The sequence below is a fragment of the Coloeus monedula genome (genome assembly GCF_965178545.1).
Source record: "Coloeus monedula genome assembly, chromosome: 1".
NCBI classification, from domain to species: Eukaryota; Metazoa; Chordata; class Aves; order Passeriformes; family Corvidae; genus Coloeus; species Coloeus monedula.
In genome coordinates this window covers 106,634,662-106,659,976 of record NC_138781.1, presented here as the reverse complement: position 1 = coordinate 106,659,976, position 25,315 = coordinate 106,634,662, and the positions used below count along the sequence as shown (strand labels likewise).

At 38.5% G+C, this 25,315-nt stretch overlaps 1 protein-coding gene across 1 annotated transcript in view; it reads right to left on the bottom strand.

The window, feature by feature from the left end:
* The window catches only part of PIEZO2 (piezo type mechanosensitive ion channel component 2), a gene marked incomplete at both ends in the record, with an annotated part of 288,576 nt that overhangs the window by 76,234 nt on the left and 187,027 nt on the right, over positions 1–25,315 (bottom strand). Inside the window, 10 exons of the mRNA XM_082284749.1 lie at positions 3,237–3,410; positions 4,161–4,309; positions 4,980–5,227; positions 6,791–6,914; positions 11,606–11,842; positions 13,969–14,102; positions 14,432–14,570; positions 15,903–15,941; positions 17,011–17,142; positions 22,271–22,433. Of these exons, the coding sequence (XP_082140875.1) occupies positions 3,237–3,410; positions 4,161–4,309; positions 4,980–5,227; positions 6,791–6,914; positions 11,606–11,842; positions 13,969–14,102; positions 14,432–14,570; positions 15,903–15,941; positions 17,011–17,142; positions 22,271–22,433 (1,539 nt within the window). The remainder of the gene's footprint in view (positions 1–3,236; positions 3,411–4,160; positions 4,310–4,979; positions 5,228–6,790; positions 6,915–11,605; positions 11,843–13,968; positions 14,103–14,431; positions 14,571–15,902; positions 15,942–17,010; positions 17,143–22,270; positions 22,434–25,315) is intronic.

Below are 25,315 nucleotides of genomic sequence, written 5' to 3'. Positions count from 1 at the left end.
CAAGATGAAAATGGGAAATGAATTAGAGAGAGAAAAGAAAACCATTAAATAGGAATGAACGCACTTTCCTGTCTACCAATGTGTTATGACACACTGTCATAACAAAACACACTCTAAAATCTTAACATACACCATTCAGTGAATGTCTAGGAAGCTTATAAATGCAGCTCTTAGACCTTTAGATCCTATACAAGTTCAGTCAGAACTACAGATAATTTTCATAGTCCCCAAGATGTGAGAACAGCCTTTACTGCCTTACTTCAAGTAAGCCTTCGAATACCACAATTTTTAAAATGATTTTTTCCTTCTTAAAAAAAAATGTAAAGGTAATTATGGCAAAGCATCTTATCAGAGAAATTATCTACCTCATAGCCTTTATCTCTGCCATTCCATAATTCATGGTACAGCAAGGAAATGGGCATGGAAAATCCTAATCAGAGAATTTTTCTTTCCCTTGCAGATGTAAAACTGACACATTCAGTTCTGACATCTTTATAAATAGTGAGAAGTTCCTCACTCTGCCAGTTCCAGTGTGCCAGTTTCTGTGCCCTCTCATTGCAGCTGGCAGAGCCTTACCCTTCAACTCACTCTGCAAATTTTGCAGAAGAGAAACAGCATTTTAATAAATGAACATTCTCAGCAATTTTAACAGGACTCTTCAGTTAGACACAACTGTCGCAGTCACACCTGGCAGTTCAAAGGCAGATGCAGGAACTGGATGTGCTTTCATTATTACTTTCATGACCACCCCTCAGCTGCTGTGATCATTCTAAGAAGCTCACTATTAAAAGGACTGCGTTCTGTCTTGTTAGTCAAAATGAAGGTTCTAGTTCTTTATTTAAATTTTTTTTTTGTTGCAAAAGGTGCAGCATAAAAGCAGTTTAGAAAGGTAAAGCAGTTATTAAGTGAATGACAGTTTCTTCAAAGCAAAAAGGAAAATTAAGTTTTAGTAGCTTTGAGAGAAAATTACACATATACATGAATCTTTAATCTGTTTTAATTGCCCCTGAAATTTATGACTAGCATCACTGTTAAGCTGAAGTTGGTTGTTCTGTTAGTTCTTATCTAGCTTTATGCATCACCAATACAAATGTCAGCTGAGCTCTCACTGCAAAACTTTGAACTATAAAGTCAGCTGATGCTCAGTAGTGATTTATTGCATCAAGGGAAGAAAAGAGATGTATTTTCATATACCAGGCAGTTTTAACAGGAGTACAGATCAAGAAAACTGTTCTGATTTGACTACTGGTCATAATAGTTAAAGCTTCGCAGGAGGAACAAAGGATATATGTGATATTTGTGATATGAAAATACTTCAAAATGGCAAATGTAGCACATATGCCACATTTAACAGTTAAAAATATACTAGCTACTTATATGACTGCTTAATACAATCTAGTACACATTTAGATTAAAAAAACCAGCATTCTAATTCCAAGACAAAAAAGTGATGTTATGATATCACATGATCCTCTTCATCTATGACTTTAATAAAAGGCTTCGTAACAATGTCTACTTTTAACATGGTATCTCAAGGCTACTTATTTGTGGCAAAAATGTTTTCTTGCAATGCATGAAAACATTTTGTGTCTTCACTATCAGCAGGTCCATCCTTTGGGAATAATGTGACTTCAGTCACAGTGATCCTCTTCATGCCAACATTTGGAAAGCTGTATAATAATAAAGCTGTGTGTAATGGAAAGATTTTCAAGTAGCAGTTTCACAGGCAAAATGGACCCATCAAAATCCTACAAATGCTTCAGGGTTTTTTTCTTTTTATTTTGTGTCTATTGGATCACACTAGAAGGAAGGTGGAAACTTCCTATGTTACTCAACACAAGTGCAAATTTCGGGCTACAAGCGAGCTTGCAGAGTTACTGGACTGCTCTAAAGCATTCCCCTAAATGCCTCAGCCCAGGAACAATCCCATTTCAGCTCAGACACCTGTCTGGGCTCTGTTTTCAGGGCTTGGCCAATTCAGAGATGTTAACATGTACCCACTGCTGCACAAAAGTCTGCCTTGGGCAAGGGAAGTTTGTTCACAAGCCATTACAAAAGGGCCCTTGAATCTACTGTAACATTTAGCAATTCAAGAAGAGTAAAGGGAGAGTTATTACACAAATAGACATTTAAAAGGTAAGTTTAAAAATCACCACATCTTTATTGGGAAATTTTATCAAGTTTGATCTGTTCTGGTCTTAGCAATTATTTAAATACAGAAACTGGAAGCATTCCATAAAACTGGAGCTTATTCTCATGGCACAAATTTGTACCATACACTGTGAAGTAGCTTCATATCGAATTGAATGTATGAAAAATACCTGAAATGCTTTGTAAATCTTGCATAACCTAGAATATAATTCCCTGTTAAGTAACCGTCATTATTCCATAACATCCTGTGGTCTATGTGGTGTTATGCAGCTAGTCCCTATTCATAGAAGTGCAGCTGATACAGTTATCACTAGACAGGTAAGCATTCTAAAAGTAGGGTCTAAATTAATTGCTTTCTTCAAAGAATGACTGCAATTGTCATTGCACAATATAACACTATGTACTACAAAACCCCTTCTCTCTCTCATACTCCTGGCTCAGGATCCTAGGCCAGATTGGTTTATATGCAGGAAAATATGTAGGAATTGAACACTGGAAAAGTGATGTCCCAGATTCATTAATAAGTGCTAATGAACTTTTGGATGAAATCACCCAGTGTCTAGCATAGCCAAGGGTCAGTACTATGAAAAGTAACCACAAATTCAGAATTCTTCCATTTCTGAAGTTCAACTTTACAAAAAGGCCAAACTGCTCAATGCAAATGTGGTATTTTCCAAAGATCTCCCAGTTTTCATGTGGTCCTCAAAATGGACATTTTAAGAAAAGAAGTGACCCAAATGAAGAGCTGTGTTTCTTACTACTGGCAGGTACACATACAAAAGGGCACACATAGTAATTGAGCACCTAACCCCCATTAAAGGCCAAAGCCAATGAAATAAATACATAAATGACATTAGTACCTTTGAAAATGTACCCCAAAATGAAAAAGTTCAGTGTGTAGGGGAAAATGGGAAGAGACAGAAACTTTGGTTGTAGTGGGGTGCTGGATACCGTGCACCTTCTTTTTAAGCCAGGTAGTCATAGCAAAGGCAAATAACATCTACTGAAACGTGAGCTTTACAAGACAGTCAGAAACAGTATTTCCATACAGACAATCAATAGTTCCATCTATTTTGCTTCTTTACCTGTAAATAGTGTTGTCCTGTTTGCTGGTTACAGCTTTCAAATCAGTGATCTGGAGAAACCGATCGTGGAAATAGTGAAGGTGCAAGATACACACCAGTAGGAAGGAGGTGGGGATAAAGATGCGTGTGAATAGATCAGCCACAGAAAACTGTTTTAAGCCAAGGTCCTCTAGTCTGAAAAAAAAAAAAAGGTATTCCACTAAGGCATCTTTTCACACACAATATTCTTTCCATGAGACATTATTATATATCATTTGCAATAGGAAATAAGGGGATGGTACTTGTTATGTAGTTTTGTTTTCTAAAATTCTCCTAAACTAGCAAGTTTTACAATGCAAGCATGTTGTGTTTGGACTCAGTAATATAGAGAGGTACTGTAAATGTACAGTCAAATAAACAAACCCTGCCACGGATCTCTTGAGTGAGATGACTTGTCTCTGACTGAAAGTCCTGCACTGGAAATCCACTCATATTGCATATACTTTCTAAGGTAAGCTCCTCTTGAGAAATGACCAACTCATTATAAAGATGAAGAAACCCAGTCCTCCTCATTAGCAGGAGAGCAGGTCCACCTTCCTCAGTTCCAAACATCCTGCAGATCTACCCTTAATCTTTCCCTGGATCTTGTTCTGTGGTCAAAGTGGTGAAGAGAAGTATTGGCACTGTATTGAAAACAGAAGCAATCCAAAGACTTAAGCAGCCAATTGGAGAAAATATGACTCTGAGCTCCTCTCTTGGTCTTGCTCATTTCTATGATTACATCAATAAATCTACAGCTTAATAACTGAGTGCCTAGAATCAGCTATGCCTGAGAACGGCCGCATGACGTTTTTCTCCCATAAGAAGGAAGACTGCTCTCCAATCCTTCCATCACACTGAACTCAGAGATCCAAAAATGAAAAAAAATTAATCAAAACCACTTACTTCCTTTCATCCAGGCCTGTCATGTTCTTCCACAAGCCGGGGAATGACTCAAACTGGTATGTGTAGATGAAGATAAGTACCAACATCGTGTAAACAACAACTGACATCCAGAAGTACTTTAAAATCTTCCTCCACCATTCATAGTGTACCTGAAAATCACACACTAAAGATGCTGACACAAGCTGAAGGCAAAGAAACTGACAGAAATATTGACAACACTGTACTGTCAAACAAGGACGAAGAACACTATTTTTCCTAGCTGGTCTGAAGTAAGCAATGATTACCCAGCAGCAGCCACAGATTTTGAGATACAGTTTTTACTCCTGCAAATGCATTCAAGTAAAGACCTTTGTGCAAAAATGTCTGATGGGACATGGGCCACAGGCCACAGACACCAAGTCAGGGATAGCTTCAGTCGCTTAGTTTCATCACCATTAGGTGATAAAAGTCCAGGAGGAGCGGGACTCCATGCTCATTGGGATATGGAAGCTGTGTGGATCAAGTGCCCCAAAAACTAGCGGCTATGTAGAATGTGCTTAGACTCAGAATTTTCCACAAAGGTTCCAAAGCTTATGGTGAAGTGGCATGACAGAGCAGAGGTGTGCATTGTATCTAATTTATGTGCACTTTGCCTGTCACTATAACCACAAACTAGAGGAAAATTAGTCTTAACCCCTTCGAATGGTCTTATTCTGTTGTGTCTAACTAAAGAAAAAATACACTGTTTATGAATTCTATTTGGAGCTACTTTACTACCAAGCTAAAAGTATGAATAATTCTATTCAAGGATAAAATTCAGTTAACACAGTTCTCACTTACCTGATAGAGGGCCACACAGAAGAGGAACAGTACCATATAGATGATTTTGTACATGACAATTGTACCCTCAAAGCTGACGAAGAAGAACATGCCCCCACAGACGTAAATCCAGTACTTGATTAACATAGCCATCACCAGATTCCCCAAGACTTTCATAATGTCCTGTTCATCCTCCTCCTCTCCCTCCTCCTCCTCTTCCTTCTCCTCTTCCTGTTCTTCTGACACTTCTCCCTCTTGCGACTCCTCTTCTGCAAATACAGAGTCACATTTGGCCTGTCTATTCTTGGGACTTTTAGCAAGTATTTAAATAGGTGGAAAGTAAAATCTCTGCACACAACACAGAAACTTAAAACACAATATTCACAAGAGACCATAATTCCTAATCATGCATGGCTCCAGAGCAAGGAAACGGTTTTTAACTTCATATAATCTTAGACCTGCTGCTGGAGCCATGGGGCACATAGATATACATGCTTACCAGACACCCGTCTTCACTTTGTCTGAAACACCAGCAGTTGTAGAAGAAAATTAAAGCCTAAAGGTTGCATAATGGATAGTAGCCAAAACACTTTCCATGGCAATGCTTATACTCTCAAGTAAGCAACCTTTTAAACTGGAAAACAAAGAAACCACCAGCACCACCAGAAACCTCTCATCTTGAGTTTAAACTCTCATCTCGAGTTTGAACCTCCCATCTTGAGTTTTGTCCTTCAGATAATACTGTGTTTACCTCCAAAAACCACAAGCAAGGGAAAACATTAACATAAACCCAAACAAGCTTAAAAAATATAAATGCTGCACTAACACTGCTGGTTTTCAAAAAAACTACCACTTATCCAGATTTTTGCGCTGTACCTGGGCCAGAAAAGACAAACTGCTTTAGCTTTATGAAGAGGTCAAGATTCCCCAGTTATTAACCTTGTGAGGTTTGTGGAGGGCAGGGTGAGTGTCCCTCCAGCAGCAAGTACACGTGCAAGTATGTAGATAACAGGGTTTGCCAAAACCATAGTACACAGTTGTACTGCTTTTCTTTCCACTGACAACAGTATTGAAACTTCACCATCAAAAGTCTTGCCCACTCCTTTTGTCCCACTCACTGTCCCCCTTCTCAGGCTCTTGCCTTGAAAATCCTTGTAGTCCAGCTTTGATACTGATCAGATATTTTACTGAGACAAGGATTATAATTGAGAGGAAACTACACCACTGCTTCCAGGGCTCACTTTCTACCATTTCAGTGCACTGAACTTTTTCAGTTCAACATCTGGAGAGAGGGTAAGGAATGTTTGGAGAAACACGTGCCCAGTAGCACAAGAAAGAACAGGTCACTATGTTGTTAGATAAGCTGACTCTAAACTTTTCTCTCAGGTGTGCTTGAGCCCCTGCACTGAAAAAAAAAGTTTATTTTTTCCACCGAAATTTGTAGTTTAACTTCTGTGTCTATATAAGAGTTTATGTACCAATGAAACTTCCAAGGAATTTAGCAACTTTTCCTAGGTAAATTCATCTCCTGTGGTTAAACTTTAGGGCAATTACTCCCCTGATTTGAGTTTGGAACATAGCAGCAAACTGATCATTTGAAAGTTCCGTGATCTTTCTAAAATGAGTCATTTTATTACCTTCCAGTAAAGAGAATTCTCATTTTATTTGTATTTCTAAAGTTCAAATGTGTTTTATATCTGAGAGATAGCTGCAGATAGATTTTGTAATATCTTTGTAATAACAGATACCTTGCTAATTGCTTTCAGCATCAGAGAAACGCAGTAACTGGAACTTCTATCATGACTGAAGGAATAAATTGGATCTGGCTTTACCTTTTTCTTCATTTTCTTCACTTCCAACTTTGACCTCAGATAAAGTAGCTTCTTTTAGCCGAAGTGCTTTCTGTTCAGTGAGGTGTTGCCTAAGCAGTAGCCAGAAAGTAATTGTGAAAAGAATCTGCAAACAAAAATCAAAACAAAACCAACAGACTAATTGTATATCCTATGTCCTACTGGTACAAGCATAAGGTTTTCATAAATTTTGCATGCTTTTTTTTTCTCTGTCTCTCAGAAAATGGCAGTGATGGCATTGTCAGTGTCAAAAGTGCATCTTAGGGCAAGTTATGTTATTTAGGAAACATCCTGCATTACAGACAATTTTGCTTCATTTGCCCTTTTCCATTTCTTATAATATCACAAAAGTATTCACTTATATGCTTCTATTCTACCCTGTTTTATTCAGTTTGTAACTACTCTCTTAAAAGTTTAGGGATCTTCTTATTATGCCTGGTTTGTATAATTCCCATTTGTTGGCTTACTGTTCATTTTTACCTTTTTTTTCAGGAAAGACGCACATGCAAGAGTATATTGTCATTATCATGGTTTTGTATATCATAAATATTTTGATTTAGGAGGTTTGTTACTTCAAGTGCTTAAACACAGTTAATTTAAAAATCAATATTTTTGTATGTCTTGCAGTTACTGAAGACCCAGTCAGTGGAATATGCCTTGCATTTGCAACAGTTACAAGAGTTGAGATAGCTCTTAATTCTTTTAAGAGCTTCAAGAGATGATAATTCAGTAACAGCAAGATACCTTAGAAATAAACAGATCTCTTTAATGAAGAGTGCATTTCTGTGTTTTGCAAAAAGCTAAATTCAACAGCTTGCAATACCAAGAGATGGACAAAATTCAGAAAATAGCATGATGCCTATTGTCACACACTTGATTTTATGCTTATTTTCTACAAAGTTTCTGCTAATTCCTCTGTGCAGAAGGAGACTTATTTCACTACTTAGATAGAAGAATAAAATTTCAAGAAGGAAGCATGTAAGAGCCAAATACTTTGCACACAATAGACAAGACCAGTAGTACAATGTATTCTTCTTCTGATGCACAAGTCCTTAATGGGTAAAAGGATTGCTCCCAGGAGATGGCTTTTTTTATTGACGCTGCTGCTAACACTGAGCCACAGCAGCAGATTGTCAGCCTGTGTGACTTGTCACAGCTTCCCCAGATACCTCTTAAAGCTCTGGCTTTTGCAACACAAACCTTTGATATTGTAAAACACAGACTCTTCTGCAGTGATTAGCTCTGTCTTCCTGCCACATTTACTCCCTTGTTCTACTTGGCATTTCCAGAGCTAGAGCTGGCTCTAAGAAAAGCCATGAAGGGTCGCAGACCAAAGAAAAGCTTCCAGTCACCTTTTACAGTATAGATTTTATCTCATGTTCAGACCAGGAAACACACATAGCATGCAGAAACTCATGCAGAAAGAATTACAGTACACATCTTTGTTCTGCAGAATACAGTATTCAGTCTTCATTAAGTTCAACCATTATTCAAAGGACCTTAAATTAGGAATAGAGGGGAGGTACAGAGCTACTAGTGCCCTTAAGAGGGACTGATGGACAAGGCAAACGGTGCCTGGGATGATGTGAACAAAAGGAAATACATGATCAGCAAAACAGGGCTTATGCAGGGGCATCTCAAGCATTTGTGTATAAGCAAGGCAATTACTTCAACACAGCCTTAAAGTGAAACCTGTCAGGTTCTTTCTGGGAGAACAGCATGTCAGGTGCCCCCTGAAGTGTCTGCACACTAGAGCCCTGCAGCATGGGGAACAAACACAAGCAATTAGAGATCTCCGTGAAGGGCTGTGGTCTTGTTGGGATGAGAGAGACAGGGTCTGATGCCTTGAATACTTGCAATACAGAGCTACAGGCTCTTTAGGAAGCACAGGCTGGAAAGATGCAGAGGTGAAGTTGGGATTTGCACAACAGCATAGCTGTTTAGAGGCATAGAAAGGCACAAAAATTAATTTCTGGGCATAGGCAGCGATATGGGATACACATCATAACGTCACCCCAAGACATGGGCATACATAAATGCATGGATCCTGATGGGATGTACCCAGGAGCTGGCTGGTGTCACTAGTACAGGCTACTCTGAATAATCTTTGATCAAATGTGGTGGCAGGAGAAGTGCTGAAGGAAAGCAAATGTCACTCTTATCTTCAAGAAGGACAAGATGAAGGATCAAGCCTGAATAACCTCACCTCAATCCCAAGGAAAGTGATAGTGGTGAGATGTTGGAAAAGGCTTCCTAGAGGTGGTGTGGATGCTCCATCATTGGAAGTGTCTGAGGTCAGGCAGGATGGGGCTTTGAGCAATCAGATCTAGTGAAAGATGTCCCTGCCCATGGCAGTGGGGTTGGACTAGATGATCTTGAAAGGTCCCTGCTGACCCCAAATCATTCTGTGATTCTAATGTGATGGAGGAGCTAATCCTGAAAAACCTTTCCAGGCAAATGAAGGTTGAGAAAACCATCAGGAATAGTCAGAGTGTATCCACCCAGAGGAAGTCATGCTTGACCAACTTGGTAAACTTTTATGATAAAATGACTGACTTGGTAGATGACAGGAGAGCAGTCGATACTGTCTCTTTCTTAGACTCCAGAAAGAAACTGTCTCTCATAAGATCCTCATAGGGAAGCTGATGAAGTGTGGGCTGGATTGAGCAGTGAGGTGCACTGAAAACTGACTGAGCAGCTGAGCTCAGAGGGTGGTGATCAGTGGCATAAAGCCTAGTTGGAGGTCAGTGATCAGCGATGTACCCCAGGGGGAAGTACTGAGTCCAGTCTTGTTCAGTATCTTCTTTACGATCCAGATGATGGGGCAGAGCGTACCCTCAATGAGTTTGCTGATAACGCACAGCTGGGAGGAATGGCTCATACACCAGAGGGCTGTGCTGCTATTCAATGGGACCTCAACAGGCTGGAGAAAGGGGCTGACAGGAACATCAGGGCATCCAATAAGGTGAAGAACAAAGTCCTGCACCTGGGGAGGAAGAACCAGCTTATGCACCATTACATGTTGTGGCCCAACCAGCCAGAGCATAGTTTGGCAGACAGCCTGTGGATCCTGGTGGATAACAAGTTGCAAGTAAGCCAGCAGTGTGCCCTTATGGCAAAGAATGTTAATGGCTGCATTAGGAGGTTTTGATAGCAGGTTGAGGAAGGTGATCCTTCTTCCCTATTCAGCACTCACGAGGCCACGATTTAAGTTCTGTGCCCTGTTTTGGCACTCCAGTACAAGAGAGATGGAGGCACAGGAGAGAGTCCAGTAGAATGGCCATGAAGGGACTGAAGCATCTTTCCTATGAAGAAGACAAAGCTCAGGGGGAATCTCATTCAATTTCTATAAATATCTGAAGGGAGATGGAAAGAGGTTTGAGCCAGACTCTTTTCAGTGGTTCCCAGTGATAGGGCCAGAGGAAATGGGCACAAACTGAAACACAGGAGAATCCCTCCGAACATCAGGAAACTTTTCTTTCCTGTGAGGGTAATTGAGCAGTGGTACAGGTTGCCCCGGGATGTAACAGAATTTTCACTCTTGGGGTTATTCAAAAGCCATCTAGGTATGGTCCTGGGCAATCAAGTCTAGATGGCCTTGCTTGAGAGCTGGAACAAATGACCTCCAGAAGTCTGTTTTGGCTTCAACTATTCCCTAGTTCTGTGAAAGTTATGGAGTGAATTTTATTCAGCCTAAAAAACCCCAGTAAACGCCTAATGGCTTTATGGATGTGGCCAAATCATCATATATAAACAACAGCTTCCTTTCTTGACACCATCTGTTTTTAGACAAGATATTTGATGATATAGCTAATAAGAAATAATGTCGAAGTGAATGAAGTATTAAGACAGTTAAAACTCCTCAGAGATTTATGAAGTAATTGAAAAAAGCTGTAGAACTTCTCTTGCAGAACCCCTTGAGCTTTATGCCTCTTACCAAACTAGCCCTACCTTTACAAGAGAAATAATACAGCACTCACTAACTTTCAAGTGCATTAAAGACCCAGAAACGGTTGTCCAAAGGGTATTGCCAGCAAGGAAGATGAGATGAAGAATCAACTTAAATTGTGATTAGGAGTCACAGGGGAAGTGATCCACTTAGCACAAGGGGAGCAGTGCCAACTAGATGTACTCTCTGAGATGCCCCTCTTGGGTGCTCTAGGAAAAAACATCCTATTTGTGCTCAGTCCCTTTCCCAGGAGCAAACTTGCAGAACAAAATGCATTTTTAAGACATCAAAGAAAAACTTTGTCATGCACTGGGGTCAGCAAACTCTTTTACTTCTAACCTAAAATGGATTTCAACTCATTCTGATTCAGGTGTAAGGATAAAGAATTAAAACTCAGTCACAGCTATGTGCTGCTGCTTGTGCCAAACCATTAGGGAGTGAGTAGTACTGGTAATTGCAATGACAACAGAGTTCCAGTTGCCATCATAGTCAGAGACAGTCTGACATCCCATGGGTGTTAATCTAGCAAATCAAATAACATCTGGTTTTGAATCCAGTTTATAAAACCAAACAAGTGAGCAATTTCAATCCGCCAAGTATTTTCTACAGAATTATCATAAAAATCTAAAAAGTGTCTGAAACATTTGCTCTAGTATTAGCTTAATATGCAAGAAGCAGTTTTCTGAAGACTCTTTCTAATGACTTGCCCTTTACTTTAGAATTGCTACTGAAAGTGATTACACTGAATACTGTGGATGCACTCTTAAAGAAATGTCAAGAGATCCATATTTTTATCACAATGTATATTGGGGTGTCATAAATAAATCTCAGCTGTTTGTTACACTTACCTTTGATGCCAGCTCCCCAGGTTCCTTTCTTTTTAAAAAACCAGATACTTGAGGAAGTTCATCATTCTTGAGCTCAATACTCCATATATACTGTAATATTAGCAGTAAATTTCCATAAAAAACCATGAATGGTGAACTGATCATGGCGTATTTCCTTCGGTCCCGAATCATCCACAATGTGCAAGACCAGATCAGTAACACAAAAGTCAACCAGCTGTGATACGTGATGCTCCACGCCTTGTGGAAGGAGGAAGGAGAGGAAAAAATGTTCGCAGATCCATTCAGGAACAACATAGACACATATTTCCCGTTACACTTCATTTACACTTCTCTACATAGTGCATATTTTCATTTTCATCAGACTCTCACCCATATTAATCACCTACTGGGCCAGCTAAAATAAACCCCTTGGAGAACATGCAGAAAGTGGATTCTGAGGGCAAACCCTGCTTTATGCATTAGCTGCACTTTGTAAGCAGACTCATTGCTTCTCATTACACCAAACTAAAAGAGATGGAAAATAAAGATTAATGTTTGGGCACAGAAGTTCTTCTTGCAAAGAATTCAGAGTAGGAATAGCAAAACCTAATCAATGGGTACTACACTCAAGGCCTTTGACAGCATTTAAAAATGGCACTAACTCCATACTGTTCTAGCTTTTGTGGAATCAGTTTAAAATAGAAAGCTATGGTGAGCACCCACCTAACCTGAAGAACATTTAGTCTACAGTAACTGTGGTAGATTACCTGAACGCTCACAGCTACAGAATGTTTTCTACAGCTTTCAGAATTCAGTTAGCAAAAGCTTCTCTATTAAACACTCAAGAAAAGGATTTGGGGTTTAAGTGTTTTTTATATACAGTGTGTTATTGATTCAGGATTAAATTTAGCTGTATATATGCTACTATAAATGTGGAATAACCTTCAATAAAGCCTTTTATATTCCCTTTTAATTTAAATAGAAAACTATTAAACATTAAGAATATTTCTATCAGGTTAGCTTAGCCCCACTGGAAATGATGTCTTTTAAGGGTATGTGAAAAACACTAATATGCTACTCTGTTCTCATAAAAGAAAATAGCTTACACTGAGCTGTCTGTGGCTATAGTATAAATGGAATTTGCATCAAAGCATACCACAAATAAATTAATAAATTAATTTCGGTCACATCAAATTGGAATATGTCATGAAGACAGAAGCTGGCATTTAACTACAAGAAAGTTCTTCAAATATATGCTCTCCTTTTATATTGAGAGATATGACCCTAGAAATTAATTAAAAGGGAAATGCAGACCTGGTCTAGTAAAAGGTGTCTCTGCCCAAGGCAGTGGGGTTGGAACTAGATGACTTTTAAGATCCCTTCCAACCCAAACCATTCTATGATCTAAGAAGTACATGAGTTTAAAAGAAACTGAGAAAAAGCTACTGTGTCAATATGAAAATAACTAACTACTTGCTAATGTCTCAGAATGCATCAACCAAAGTCCATATTTTGCAGAAGGAGCCTGCCTTATTTAAGGGGGAAACTTTTTCTGTTAAAGACAGCAAATAAAGTTTGAAACTTTATGCAAACAAGAGGCAGCCAAGGTAATTTGTTTTACCATTTTTAATGCAAATTTGGGCCAAGAAGCTTTATGGTTAATTTCATCATAGTTGAAATTTTTCCAAAACAGTAAAAGCAAAGCTTGCATTGGGAATATAGAAAGACATCTACTCATTATGTGGAAAACTTGGTATAATGCAGCTCGAAGTATTTTCAACAAGGAGGCTTAAAAACAAGCAACAGCATGAAAAAGAGAAAGAAGGGTGAAAAGTAAAACAACAGGAAAATCTGGCTTGGCACAAAGTTGTATTTTCCTTGAGATCTTTCTGTGTCAATACAGGCAACCAGGCTTTACAGTTCCTTTCTTCCCAGAGTAATTGGATGCATGCATCACCTGAATTAGGAACTGTATTTTTACAGTTTTCTGTATCAGTATGACATACTTAATTCTATAGGCAAATTTCTGAGTGGTGCAAACACATGACAAACCTGCTTGTGCAGAAGCTTGGGAATCAATAGAAAACTAAGACCCAGTGGTTTTCTGATATTCAACAGACAACAAAGTCTGGGGCTCCCAGTCCTGGAAATGTGATGTTTAACCAGAACGCCACGTGTCGCCCTATTTAAAGGTCTGTAACAGGCCTGGGAATTATGCATTAATAACCTAAAATGGGCTCAAAATGATATAGACACCATATTGATATTTTCTAAGCCTGATGCAAAGACTTGCTGAAAACCAGCCGATGAGATTACTTTCAGAAAGGCATTGAGAAGACTTTTGTAAAACCAACAGCATTATTCTTTTCGTTGCCACTACTTACCATCATAGCTATCAGAGCACAAATGTAGCTTTGCTTCATGATAAATTGAAACACAGAGACCAGGGCATGCAATTTAACATTTTCTTTTTCCTCCTGAGTAACTTCCTCTTCTTCCTCCTCCTCCTCTTCCTTTTCTAAGTAGAAAAAGAAATTCTTATTTGCAATCCATGCTGGTCTAAAGAGAGTATATGCATCCTCTCCTGGAATTATTTTGCTTGCAATCTCTCTGACAGCTACTTCAAATCACAGTTTTGGTAGGCAAAGTATTTTGGATGGTATACACCTACAGCCCAGTTTACAAAATTGCCATATGGGCATCCATCAGTGTAAGGTGACAGCAGGCATTTACCTTTAACAGGCCAAAGAGCTTACCGAGATGACAAGAAATGCTAGAGGCAGTGACTGGAGATACAGAATAAGAAAACCACGTGGGACTAAGAACAATTCCTAGGCAATTCCCTACCTGACGTGACATCTGAAGGCTCCCACTTGTACTGTGGTGTGGAGTACACATCTGCTTTGGCTGGACCATTTTCTAATGGCAGTGCGGGGTGGATGGTGTGATAGTCAGCAGGGTTCCCGTTCACTGTTACCAGCAGCACCTGCCAGCACATGGGAGAGAGGCACTGCATTTACCATGGCACTCAGAAGAGTGTGACTCCTACTTCTGTGTTTTGCTACTCTTGGAGTGCCAATGTTAAAAGAGGTTAACAAGTAACTGCAGTTACTTCCAAGAAAGTATATGTTACAGTCATGTTGCATGCAAAAGTAGCACAGAACAGCTTCTAAAATCAACTGCTGTTAGATTTTTATGCTGTACCAATAGAACTAACCAAAAATTCATTCTCCTTCTTAGGCAGACTATTACATCGGGATTTTCAGTTCACATCTAATTATTTCCAGTAGCTATGAAAATAGGGCCTATAAATGACTTTCAAATTTGAATTATTAGTGGTGAGATCTATTTTTGCTGTTGTTAATAAAACGACTTGTGGTAATTATTGTTATTGATGCCACATTGTTGTCACTTGGTAGTGCTAATTCAACACTCTTTCATGGGTTTTTTTGGTGATTTCAATTTCAGCTCTTGTGCTTTTTTGGATAAGGGCTCCAGCAACCTTACAATCATTTGTGACTTTCCTACTGGCATAAATTCACGTGCAATGGGTTAGTGATGGCAGTACACGCTCAAGACTGACTTCTGCCCAGGCTGTGAGATAGGAGCATATCTTGCTTGTCAAAACTATGCACAGGCATGTGCAACAGCCTGTGAACTGTCTCAGCATAGTATCTGGGTTATGTTCAGTCATATCCAGCAGCTGCACCAAGTACAGACTGTGGAGCATGTTTATGTTAAGTCATAGATGCTCCCAAAATTCATCTGAATCTCCATTCTTCTGTGTGTGCGGAGCAGAGGGGACATTTCTGATTTCAGAGTCTGCTAAGGTCTATGGCAGTCAAGATAAATTGATCATTTGCTGTCTGTTCAAATAAAGACCTGGATTTTCTGTAATCTGTAAATTGAACTCATAGGTGCTGTTGGTCATGCTTTAAGGTCCTCAGCATTCCAACATGAATGAAATAAAAAAATAATGCAAAGGAACTAAATCAAATTTAAAGGTGGCTTGCATTAGAAAGCATATTTCCATATCTTATTAAAACCCAATGAAATAGCAAAGATCGTTTGCCAGTTGGTACTACTAAAAGCATCTTAATTTCAGGTGATCAATCAATGGTTTCTCAGGGAAATTATTAAGGAAGCAGAAGACAATTACATTTAGGATAATCAAGATTATAAGGTAAATGTCAGGCTAACCAAAAATCTAGAAGTTTTACAAATTTCATCTAAAGTTTTATTTGTATGCATCAGTGTTATCTGCATTAACACACATTGAGAAGAATTGCAAAATTACAAAGACTAGTAGTATACTAACATCCGATGGCTTGTATTCATCTTGGGTCATTGACAGAAGCTGCAAAAAGCAATGCAAGGACAAATTATTACAGAAGCACGGCTCAAGCATTAGTAAGTCTAACTTCTTGAATACATGCATGCATATATGCTGACTTTTGCAGATTTGCACCAAGAAATTCAGAAGGAATTCTTAAAAAGTCAGCAGAATCGTACGATACCATAAAATTATATTCAGTGTGCCACAACATTGACATAATTTTACTGTATGTTCCTGTGAATTTTAAACCAGAACTGAGAATGCTGTACTGAAATTTTGGATGCTAGGTCAAAGAATTAATCAGTATGGCATTATACTGATTAACTGCTTTCTAATGTCTTTCTAATGATCCAGTGCTTAAAAACTAAGTTTTTAAACAATCATTAGAATTACTACAATTATAAAAATAGTTCCAATAAAATGGTGATACAAATATAAAATATGATACTTTATCCATTTGCCAGCTCATTTCCCATTAGTATTATTATAGTGGATTTCTTGGGGCTTGAGTATATGTGGCTTTAGTATATATGAACGTTCATATGTCCCACATTTGACAGTAACTCAACAAATGAAATTTTGCAGTGCAGCTGGTGCAGACAGATGGTATAGAGCTGGACCCTTCCAGGAGATTTTATACAACTGCCTAAACTGCCTTCTTTATATCTCCAAGGACACCAGTATGCTTAGGAAAAGATAAACTGGCGGTCTCCACTCACCAACGACAGCGCTAATCAGTAGTTATGAGTCAGATCAGATCTTTACACCAGATTTAGCTCCCTGACAGACTTTCTAGATGGTTTGCTCAAAGATAATGGCCCCATGACAAAAGCCCAGCCCTACACTTCTAAAATGTGGAAGCCAAAAACACAGAGCATGCTTTTCATTTACTTCCTTAAACTGGCTCCTGGTTGGTTTTTTTTAATTGATTTTTACAAAATATATGCTATCCAACTCTACCATGCAGCCTTGATATTGTATCTGATTTATACAATCACACGTGAAGATCTTACTTGCAACCTACGTAACACTGCTGCCCCTAATTCAAAGTAATTGTGTAATGCAGAGACCCTTCCCCCTCCAGTCTTACTTTTCTCTCATCAGTTGTATAGTGGCTTGCATACCACAGACTGCGTCTCCTCTCTGCTGTCATTGGAATTGGGCTGCAGGGGACTTCTTTGTCATCTTCCCTGCTGACAGATTTCTCTTCATCAGGCGTCTGCTAAATGACAACAAATGACAGCAGTAGCTATAGCTCTGTAAATACAATTTTAGCAGAGGAACTGAAATTTCCCCCCAGCTAAGGCTCCCTCTCCAAAGCATGTCTGAAGTATCTTTTAGTTGCTACTACACCTGGTTTATGATAGATGACTCTGAGATGACATTTTCAGAAACAATGACAGAGATTTTCTGTAACTGCTAGTTACACGACACCAGAATTACACAGACCTCCATGTACCTTGATTTCAGCATCTTTGACCACTGTTCCATGATGTCTTTACTGACAAGCTGGTAAGATACACACTTGACAGATGGAACACAAGATGGGTGGAGAACTAGCTGAACTGCCTTTCTCCAAGTAGGGTAAAGTCTCAAAGACAAAAAGGCAGATTGCCATGAGTGAAGTTCTTCAGAGACTGGCACTAGGTCTGGTCCTATTCAAAACTACCTGGATGCAATTGCACCCACAGAATATTTGTGAATGACACTGAACTGGGAGGAGGTAAATGGGCCAGAAGAAAGACTCACCATACAGAGATGGGACAACAAAAAATGCCCAAGGTTTAACAAAGATAAAGTCCTGCAGCTGGAATAAACCCAGGTAACAGCAAAGACTTTGGACAGGCTGTGTGGGAAGCAGCTCTGTGGAAGAGGCTCTGGTGGTGCTGGTGCACAGCAAGCTGAACAAGAGCCAGCAGTGCACTGCATTCCAGCAGCAATGAAGGCAGACACGTCCTGGACTGCATCAGCCAGAGTACTGCCAGCAGATCAAGGGATGTGATTATTCCACTCTACTTGGCAAGTGTCAGGCCATACCTGCAATGCAATTCTGGCATCCCCAGCTCAAGAGAGACATAGAAAATCTGGAGAGGATCCCACAGAAAATTGTCAAGATGATTAGAGGGTTGGGGAAGCTGAAGGATGCAGGAATTAGGGTTTTTTTTAAATTTACAGCAATGAAATTGTAGTTTTAGAGAAGACAAGGGTACTCTTCTCACAGGGATGCACAGTTATAGGACAAGAGGCTAAGGACATAACTCACTCCAGGGAAACATCTTCTGAATATTAAAAAAAAAAGGCGTATATATATATATATATATATATTTCTTATTTATTCTTAAATTTTTTTCCCACTATAAGAACAATGAACCACTGGCATTCGTAGCCTCTGCTGGAAACATCCAAAATTTAGCCCATGAAAATCTAATCTGAGGCCTTGCTCTCAGAGGAAGTTTCTTCATATGATCTTCCCAAGTTCCTTCCAATCTGGACTGTCCTGTGACTCTGTGATTGTCTCTGATCCATGTGGTTTATTTCTCCATCTGAGACAGCAACTGTTATCACTAAGGTGAGGAGGAGTGCAAACCACAGTAGGTTACAGCTGCTCTTCGAACCCCACCAGAGCTCTTCCTGTGCCTCCTGAGTGGCAGCTTGCTGGTGGCAACTGTTCCCATTGCTTAGGCAAAATCCTCTGATGTAATAGAACAAGAATAAATCAGGATGCTGGGCAGAGTACCCTGCAAAGCTACCCATGGGAACAGGACATCCAAACGTCCTAGCTCATTTTCAAACTCTCCTCATTCCAATCCTAACAGCAAGGTCATATTTTAAAATCTTGACTTAGATAAACAATGATTATTAGTTAATTTCACTTCTCAGAGGAAATAGTAGCACATTTCACATGTGACTGTATATTTATATTTGATTGTAAAAGGGCATTCTTAGCAAAACTGTAAGATGAAATAAACTGATCCTGTGCTTAAAATACTTGCCACTGCTGTCTGAAACTTTAATATAAATATGAACCATAAAGAACTGCTTATCAAAGACATTTAGTTTGGCACCAGGGTGACAAAAACAACACAAAAGACATAAGATATACACAATTATTTTAGTAAGATATTTTTAGCCTAAGAGATGACAGGGAAGGGTGGGAAATCATTTTGCTCAGAAGAGGAAGAAAACTCAGAAAACACAGTACTAGTCACACAAGCACAACTTGTGAGAGTCCTTTGACTTGTGTAATTTTTTTCATTCTTCCTCAGCAACTCTTAAATACCTTTTAATTCAAACAATGATAAAAATTTTATAAGAGGACTACATTCAACTGCTGTAACTCTGCTGACTCCTGTACTATTAGTTACCACTCACAGCACAGAATGAATGGGCTCTATTCATATATTCAGTACTAGCAGTTACAACTATGAGCTGAAATCTCCAGAGACAGATTGCTTTTTCTTATTTGCAGAGGTAGAATTTCACAAGACTCAATGTTAGAACAAGTCAGGATCCAAAATAGCAAGCATAAGAAAAGCAAATCTTCCACTGACTGCCACGGTCACTTTGCATGAGTAAGATCCATTCAGAATCCCATGTGGAGACCATACACTGAAATTTCATACACGCCATACTTCAGCATTGTGGTGCACACACAAAAAACTGCACCTTGAAACTCAAGATGTGAAGTGGGGTCTGTTCCTGCAAAATTGTTCATCAACTGCAGCATTTAGAGACAGTCTCAAGAGCATCTGTCTCAAAAACAATTCTTGCTGCAATCCAGGAGGAATTTTATCCACAAGAGGACCCCAAGATGTAATTCACACAGGAAAAAAAACCCCATCAGGTCTACATATTTTACTCTGCTTTTAGTATCTGATACACCAGTATTACATATAGCTTTTGTAATCTTTTTAGACTGAAAAAGTTTTTTTTTCTTGTTTTGTTCAAAAGAGGTTTTGTTCAAGAGATTCTTTTGAACAAAATTCCTAAGATGAGCCACTTCTTACTGTACAGGACAGCAGTATATAGAGAACAACTGCTTTACACTAAACACCTCATAGCATTTTGTCTTTACCAGTCATTCAACTATAGGTGGGTTAATAGTGAGATCCTAAATACAGAGTGACTTCAAAATCACTGGGGACTGCAAAGACAGGTTATATACTTAGTTCCATAATGAATCAAATGCACTACAAATTCACAAGTTTAGAAACATTTCAATGAAACCTGGAATACAGTTATTTCTGGACTTAAATAACTGAGAATGGAGTCTACTAGGGAAAATCTAATAAGAGAAATTTCAAATCCTGATCTATGGCACCACAAAACAAACCCAAACCACATACAGACAAAAAAAAAAAAAAACAAACAAAAAAAAACCACCAAAAAAACCAGCAAACCAAAAATAACAACAGAAAAAAACAAACAAACAAAAAAAACCCACAACAAAAGAAAACATAAGGAGGAAGTGTGGAAAATACAGAAAATACAGTAAATTTTGCAAATCTCAGCATCTCTAATGACAAATACTTGCATTGCTAACATCCTGTGCATCAAAAATATGCATTAATGCATGGATAATCTTTCCTTTATGGTGTTCCCTTTTATAAGCATCCATTTATCTTTGCAGGGAAGAATCATTTGCCTGGCATCTGAAGTTCCCTTGGGAGTGACAAGATTTTCTATTGCCTCTCATGTAGCCATGGGTTTGAGAGACATCAGTGTTTCTTATATTAATGTCTTTTAATACTTACTCTAGCTCAACTGCTTGGAAAGCATCTCTAATTTCACTTGTTGGCAGTTCTCAGAGACTGGTTTTAGTGTTTTATGGGAATATCTATCTCAGACACCAGAAGCAGTCTAAAAAATAGAAGTGCAGGCAAGACCACTATAGTTCCTCTCAAGTCCCTGCAGGAAATTGCAGCATTCACTCTATCCTAGACAGAAAGACCCACTTCTCTCCACTGAAAAAGCCCTGCAACTACCTTAGATCCAACACCAAACTTTAGGATGGAGACTGTTGAATGAAAACAACACAGGTACTGGAAATCAATTCCCAGACTTGCTGAGATCACACAGCTCCCATTAACTGCATTTCACATGTGCTTACTCCTCTGTGAATAGTTCTCATGGTTTTACTAAGCACTTTGTGAGATGTGAAGTTTTAGTTACAGCCCCAGTGCTAAAATCATATTATTATCTGGAAATCTCAGTTTTCTTTTAAAGAAAGAAAGAAAAAAAATCTACTTTCCAGATGCTGCAGCTGCAGAAAAAATAAAAGGAAAAAACCCTAAAAATACCCACTGCCAGAGGGTACTGACGACAATCTCATGCCTTTAGAAAAGATAGTATTAAGGTTTCTGGAAACTTAAGACACAATTTTTTAATAGCTCAAGCTGACGGCTCTGGCATCGTTCACCTTTTGAAGCCCTATATATGTAACCCCCAAATACCAGACATCTCAATTCAGAGGTGATGTATTTTGATTGCCTTTTAAAATGTTAAACTGTTGCATTATCCATTATATGAAGAAACACCCTTAAAAAAAGAAAACCTTGAACATTTTTACTTGCTACTACAAACTCCAGTAATTCACAGCATGGTCATGAGTATTTTCATTGTGGTTTACAGCACTACTAAACCTCAACTTGAAAACTTACATCAGGCCTCTGAGGATCAGGAAATTAAAATAAGTAATGCCTAGGATCATCCTTTTTATACTTTCAGTTTCTAAGCTTTTAAGGTACCTCTGGGTTCTTATATACCCATTTTCCTCTGAAACTGGAAGAAGTAAAGATTTACTTTTTTTTTCCTCCTTCTTCTCTTGCTCTTAAATGAAAGCTAGGATTTTAACTCAGGCACACAGGAGGAAAGGTTTAAATTTTTCTTTATCTGTGATAAAATTGCAAATTTGTGTTTTGTCTTACAGTACCCTGTGCCAGAATATATCCTACCTCTGTTCTGGTAGTCAAGCATTGGGTGTTGGCATTTCACTCGATAGCACCTAAATTTGAATCACAGAATCATTTAGGTTGGAAAAGATCTTTAAGATCATTGAGTCAATCAAGCCCAGCCACTTCTGCATATCAATACCTGCTTTCCAAATCAAACCATTAATGCTCTACCATTGCATTCCTTGCATAACAGTCCTGATGATTTTAAGAATAACATCCGTGTTAGATCAGACTCCTGAAGACACTTAGCAAAAGGACCAAATTCAAAGTACCACCTTGCACTTGGTGTCTGTTCCCCTTAATTTTCCTAAATGTTTGCATGTGTGCTAGCAAGTATCTGCACTGGCCAGCCTCACAGTCACCAGCCATGGGAGGAGAGAAGGAAGTTACCCTTACAATGGGCTCTTGCAGCCAGAGACGGATGAGAGTTGCGAGGGTGTAGTACATCACCAGCAGTAAGATTGGATTAGCGTGGTGATACCAATGTAGCTCTTGATTTTTGATGATCATCCAAGTGCTTGAGCAGTTTGTCTGAGTAAGAGAAGTGACTCCAAACAACCTGTGAATATAAAAAACCAAAGCAGCCTTTTTAGAGACTAAACACCAAATCTTAACAATATTTTAAAATATTTCAGAGGCAATTTTTGCTTAGTTTTAATACCAATTGCTCTGTTCAAAAAGAGCATCTGCCATCACATCTAAAAAGCAGTGAGTCTTTTCATTCCACATATTTAGTAAAAAGAAGTGATTTTTTGCAATCAGTTTTCAACATAAAAAAATGGGAGTATAATAATATTATATCTACTATGTCCAACGAGAAAACTTGCAATGACCTGCTCCCTGTAGATCCAGAGCTACAGAAAATGGGAAGAGAAATTCTGGCTGCAAGTCCATTTGGCAAATCACAGCAACATGACATTTCAGAAAGATTTAGTAAACTGACGTGTAACACCATTTCAGTCACCCTGCCAGGACACAGCTGTAAAGTATGTCTCCTTGGCACACCGAACAGTTTACTGATCTTTTGAAAAGCTAATACTACTAATAAATTGCTATCTAATTACACCAATGCTTATAAATGTACAGGGTTCTATTGAACTCATAGCTTTTGTAAACAAAAAATGAAAATATTCAGAAAGGTTATTGTTTCAGATGGTCAAATAACTGAGGGAAGAAAAAGAAGAAAAATTAATTAGAAGTATTAATATCAATGACAGATATTTGATGTTTCTGGAAAAACTGGGTTAACACAGTATTTCTGTCAAGTAAGGAACATATGTTGGAAAAAATCTCACTTAAAATTAAAAGAGAATCCCCAACATCTTCAAATTTAATACAAGATGTTGGATGCCTAGTAGATGTGTTAAATACTGAAACAAAACTAATAGGAAACAATAATTAATCTGGCTCTTCCTCTGTAAAACAGCTTGCAAAGTTCCAAAGTTAGGGCATGAGCTACCAGTAGCATGCGTAAGTACTTATTATGAACACTTTTGTCTATTGACAAAACCTTTTTCTACCATAATGTCTGTGAGAGTTTTCATTTTTTACCAAAAAGAGGTCTGATTCTAAGAGACAATTAAGGAGAATTCCTTCTTGGTAGAACAATAAATCCCAGACTACTGCTCCTCTGAATGAAAAAACCAAATACATTAGCAAAAAAACCCACCCAAACCAAAACATTTAATTTTAAAGGGTGTCTAAAAGCTTAGTTATTCCTCTACCTAGTAAGATCCAACATGAAAAGCTGAATAATACAAAGAATAAGAACAACATTCAACAGAGATGTGCTGCCTGAAATCTGCCTTTTGGATGCTGCAAAGTGAAAATATTACATCTGTTCTTAACTGTGGATTTGGTGCATGGGCACAATACCATTAACTCCCAGAAGGAGAGCTCCATAGCATTTTATTAAGCAATCTATCAGCACTCACTTCTCATTCTGATTGTCAACACAGGCCAAAGGTATAAACTTTAGGATCTCTCGGAGCTTTTGGGTGAATACAAGGCTGGAAAAAAAAAAAAAAATCCTGCATACAAAGTAAATTGCAGCAACTTAAAGGAGCTGAACGAGCTGTGTTTGGAGCTGACTCAGACTCAAACTTCCATAGCATCCAAGAACATTCAGAGCTGATGTTACAGTTTGGCTCCATCTGGGTGAAATTCATGCTGGACTGTATTCTGTTCATATTTCTATCAGCATAGAGGAACATCTTGTTTGCCTGCTTTTCTCTCTCCAAATGACTTGTCATTTCTGCTCATCAGTGATCAGGGTTGTTGAGTTCCTATTAGTTGTTGAGTTCCTGTTAGTTTCCTCTTTTATCTCTGTTTCACAACACAGCTCTCCGTCTTTAGTTCATTCTAAGCTCTTCTATGAAAGCACAGTATGATTCACCCTATTTCTGTCTCATAAGCATCAGAGTGAAATCCAATTCTTACTGAAGTGCAAAGTCTTTCCATTGACAGTCAGTGCTGAGTATTTCCTACAGAAATGAGGGAAAGTTCCTGAAGGTTCTCAGAAATTTCTGCCAAATAGACATGACCTTCATATCACATATTCCATTCCTATAGTCATATATAGCTATAAAGTCAGAACAACTTGTGTTTTATCTCCACTGAAAAGAAAACATTCCACATAGTCCTAATGGTTTGGAAATTTTATTATGTTTCAGTTAAATTCTCATTCTCTTAGTTTCATTTGCTGGCTTCAAATTATTCATACATTATAATATTGGATTTAATTCTGCTCCCTTCTGGTCCTGCATCCATCAAATATTCAGAAGTTTCAGCACATCTTTTCCCTCTAAGTTGCCACATGGCCAGCAATGTAGTTTAATGTATTTCACTTCAATGTATGCAATGTTTCATCTCATAAATCACGGATGTAGAGAAACTGCTCCTCATTTCTGATTTCTCCTTGGGCTTTGAGACTTGTTAGTCACAATGTACTCAACACAACATTCCCTGTTTATCACGTTCAAAATTCACTGTTGCCTTGGGAGTGCTCGTTCTGTCTGTTCTGGCCTCCAGTACTGCTACAAGTTGCTACTCACTCAATATTTATGCTTCATCATTATCCTCAATGAGAACTGCTGGTGCAGAACATTTTTCAGAGAAATAGAATCATCTTCTCTTACACAAAGCTTCTAATTACACCGGGATGGCTGTCATTAAATGTATAAGCAATATAAATTAGGGCATTATTCAGTTCTGCATACTTCATTCTGCAAAGATGCCTTTACATTCAGTATTGATCCCAACCAGCTGTATTTGAGTCCAACTCTGATCTTGATTTGACTTCATCTTACCCATCATACCTGCATGCCATCAGTAAGGTCAGAATGAGTCCTAAGTGGGAGAGACACACTACCAAACAAGACAAGTACATGTGTGCCTGGATACAGAGTATAAGTAAAACAAATTACAAGAAACTTATTTACT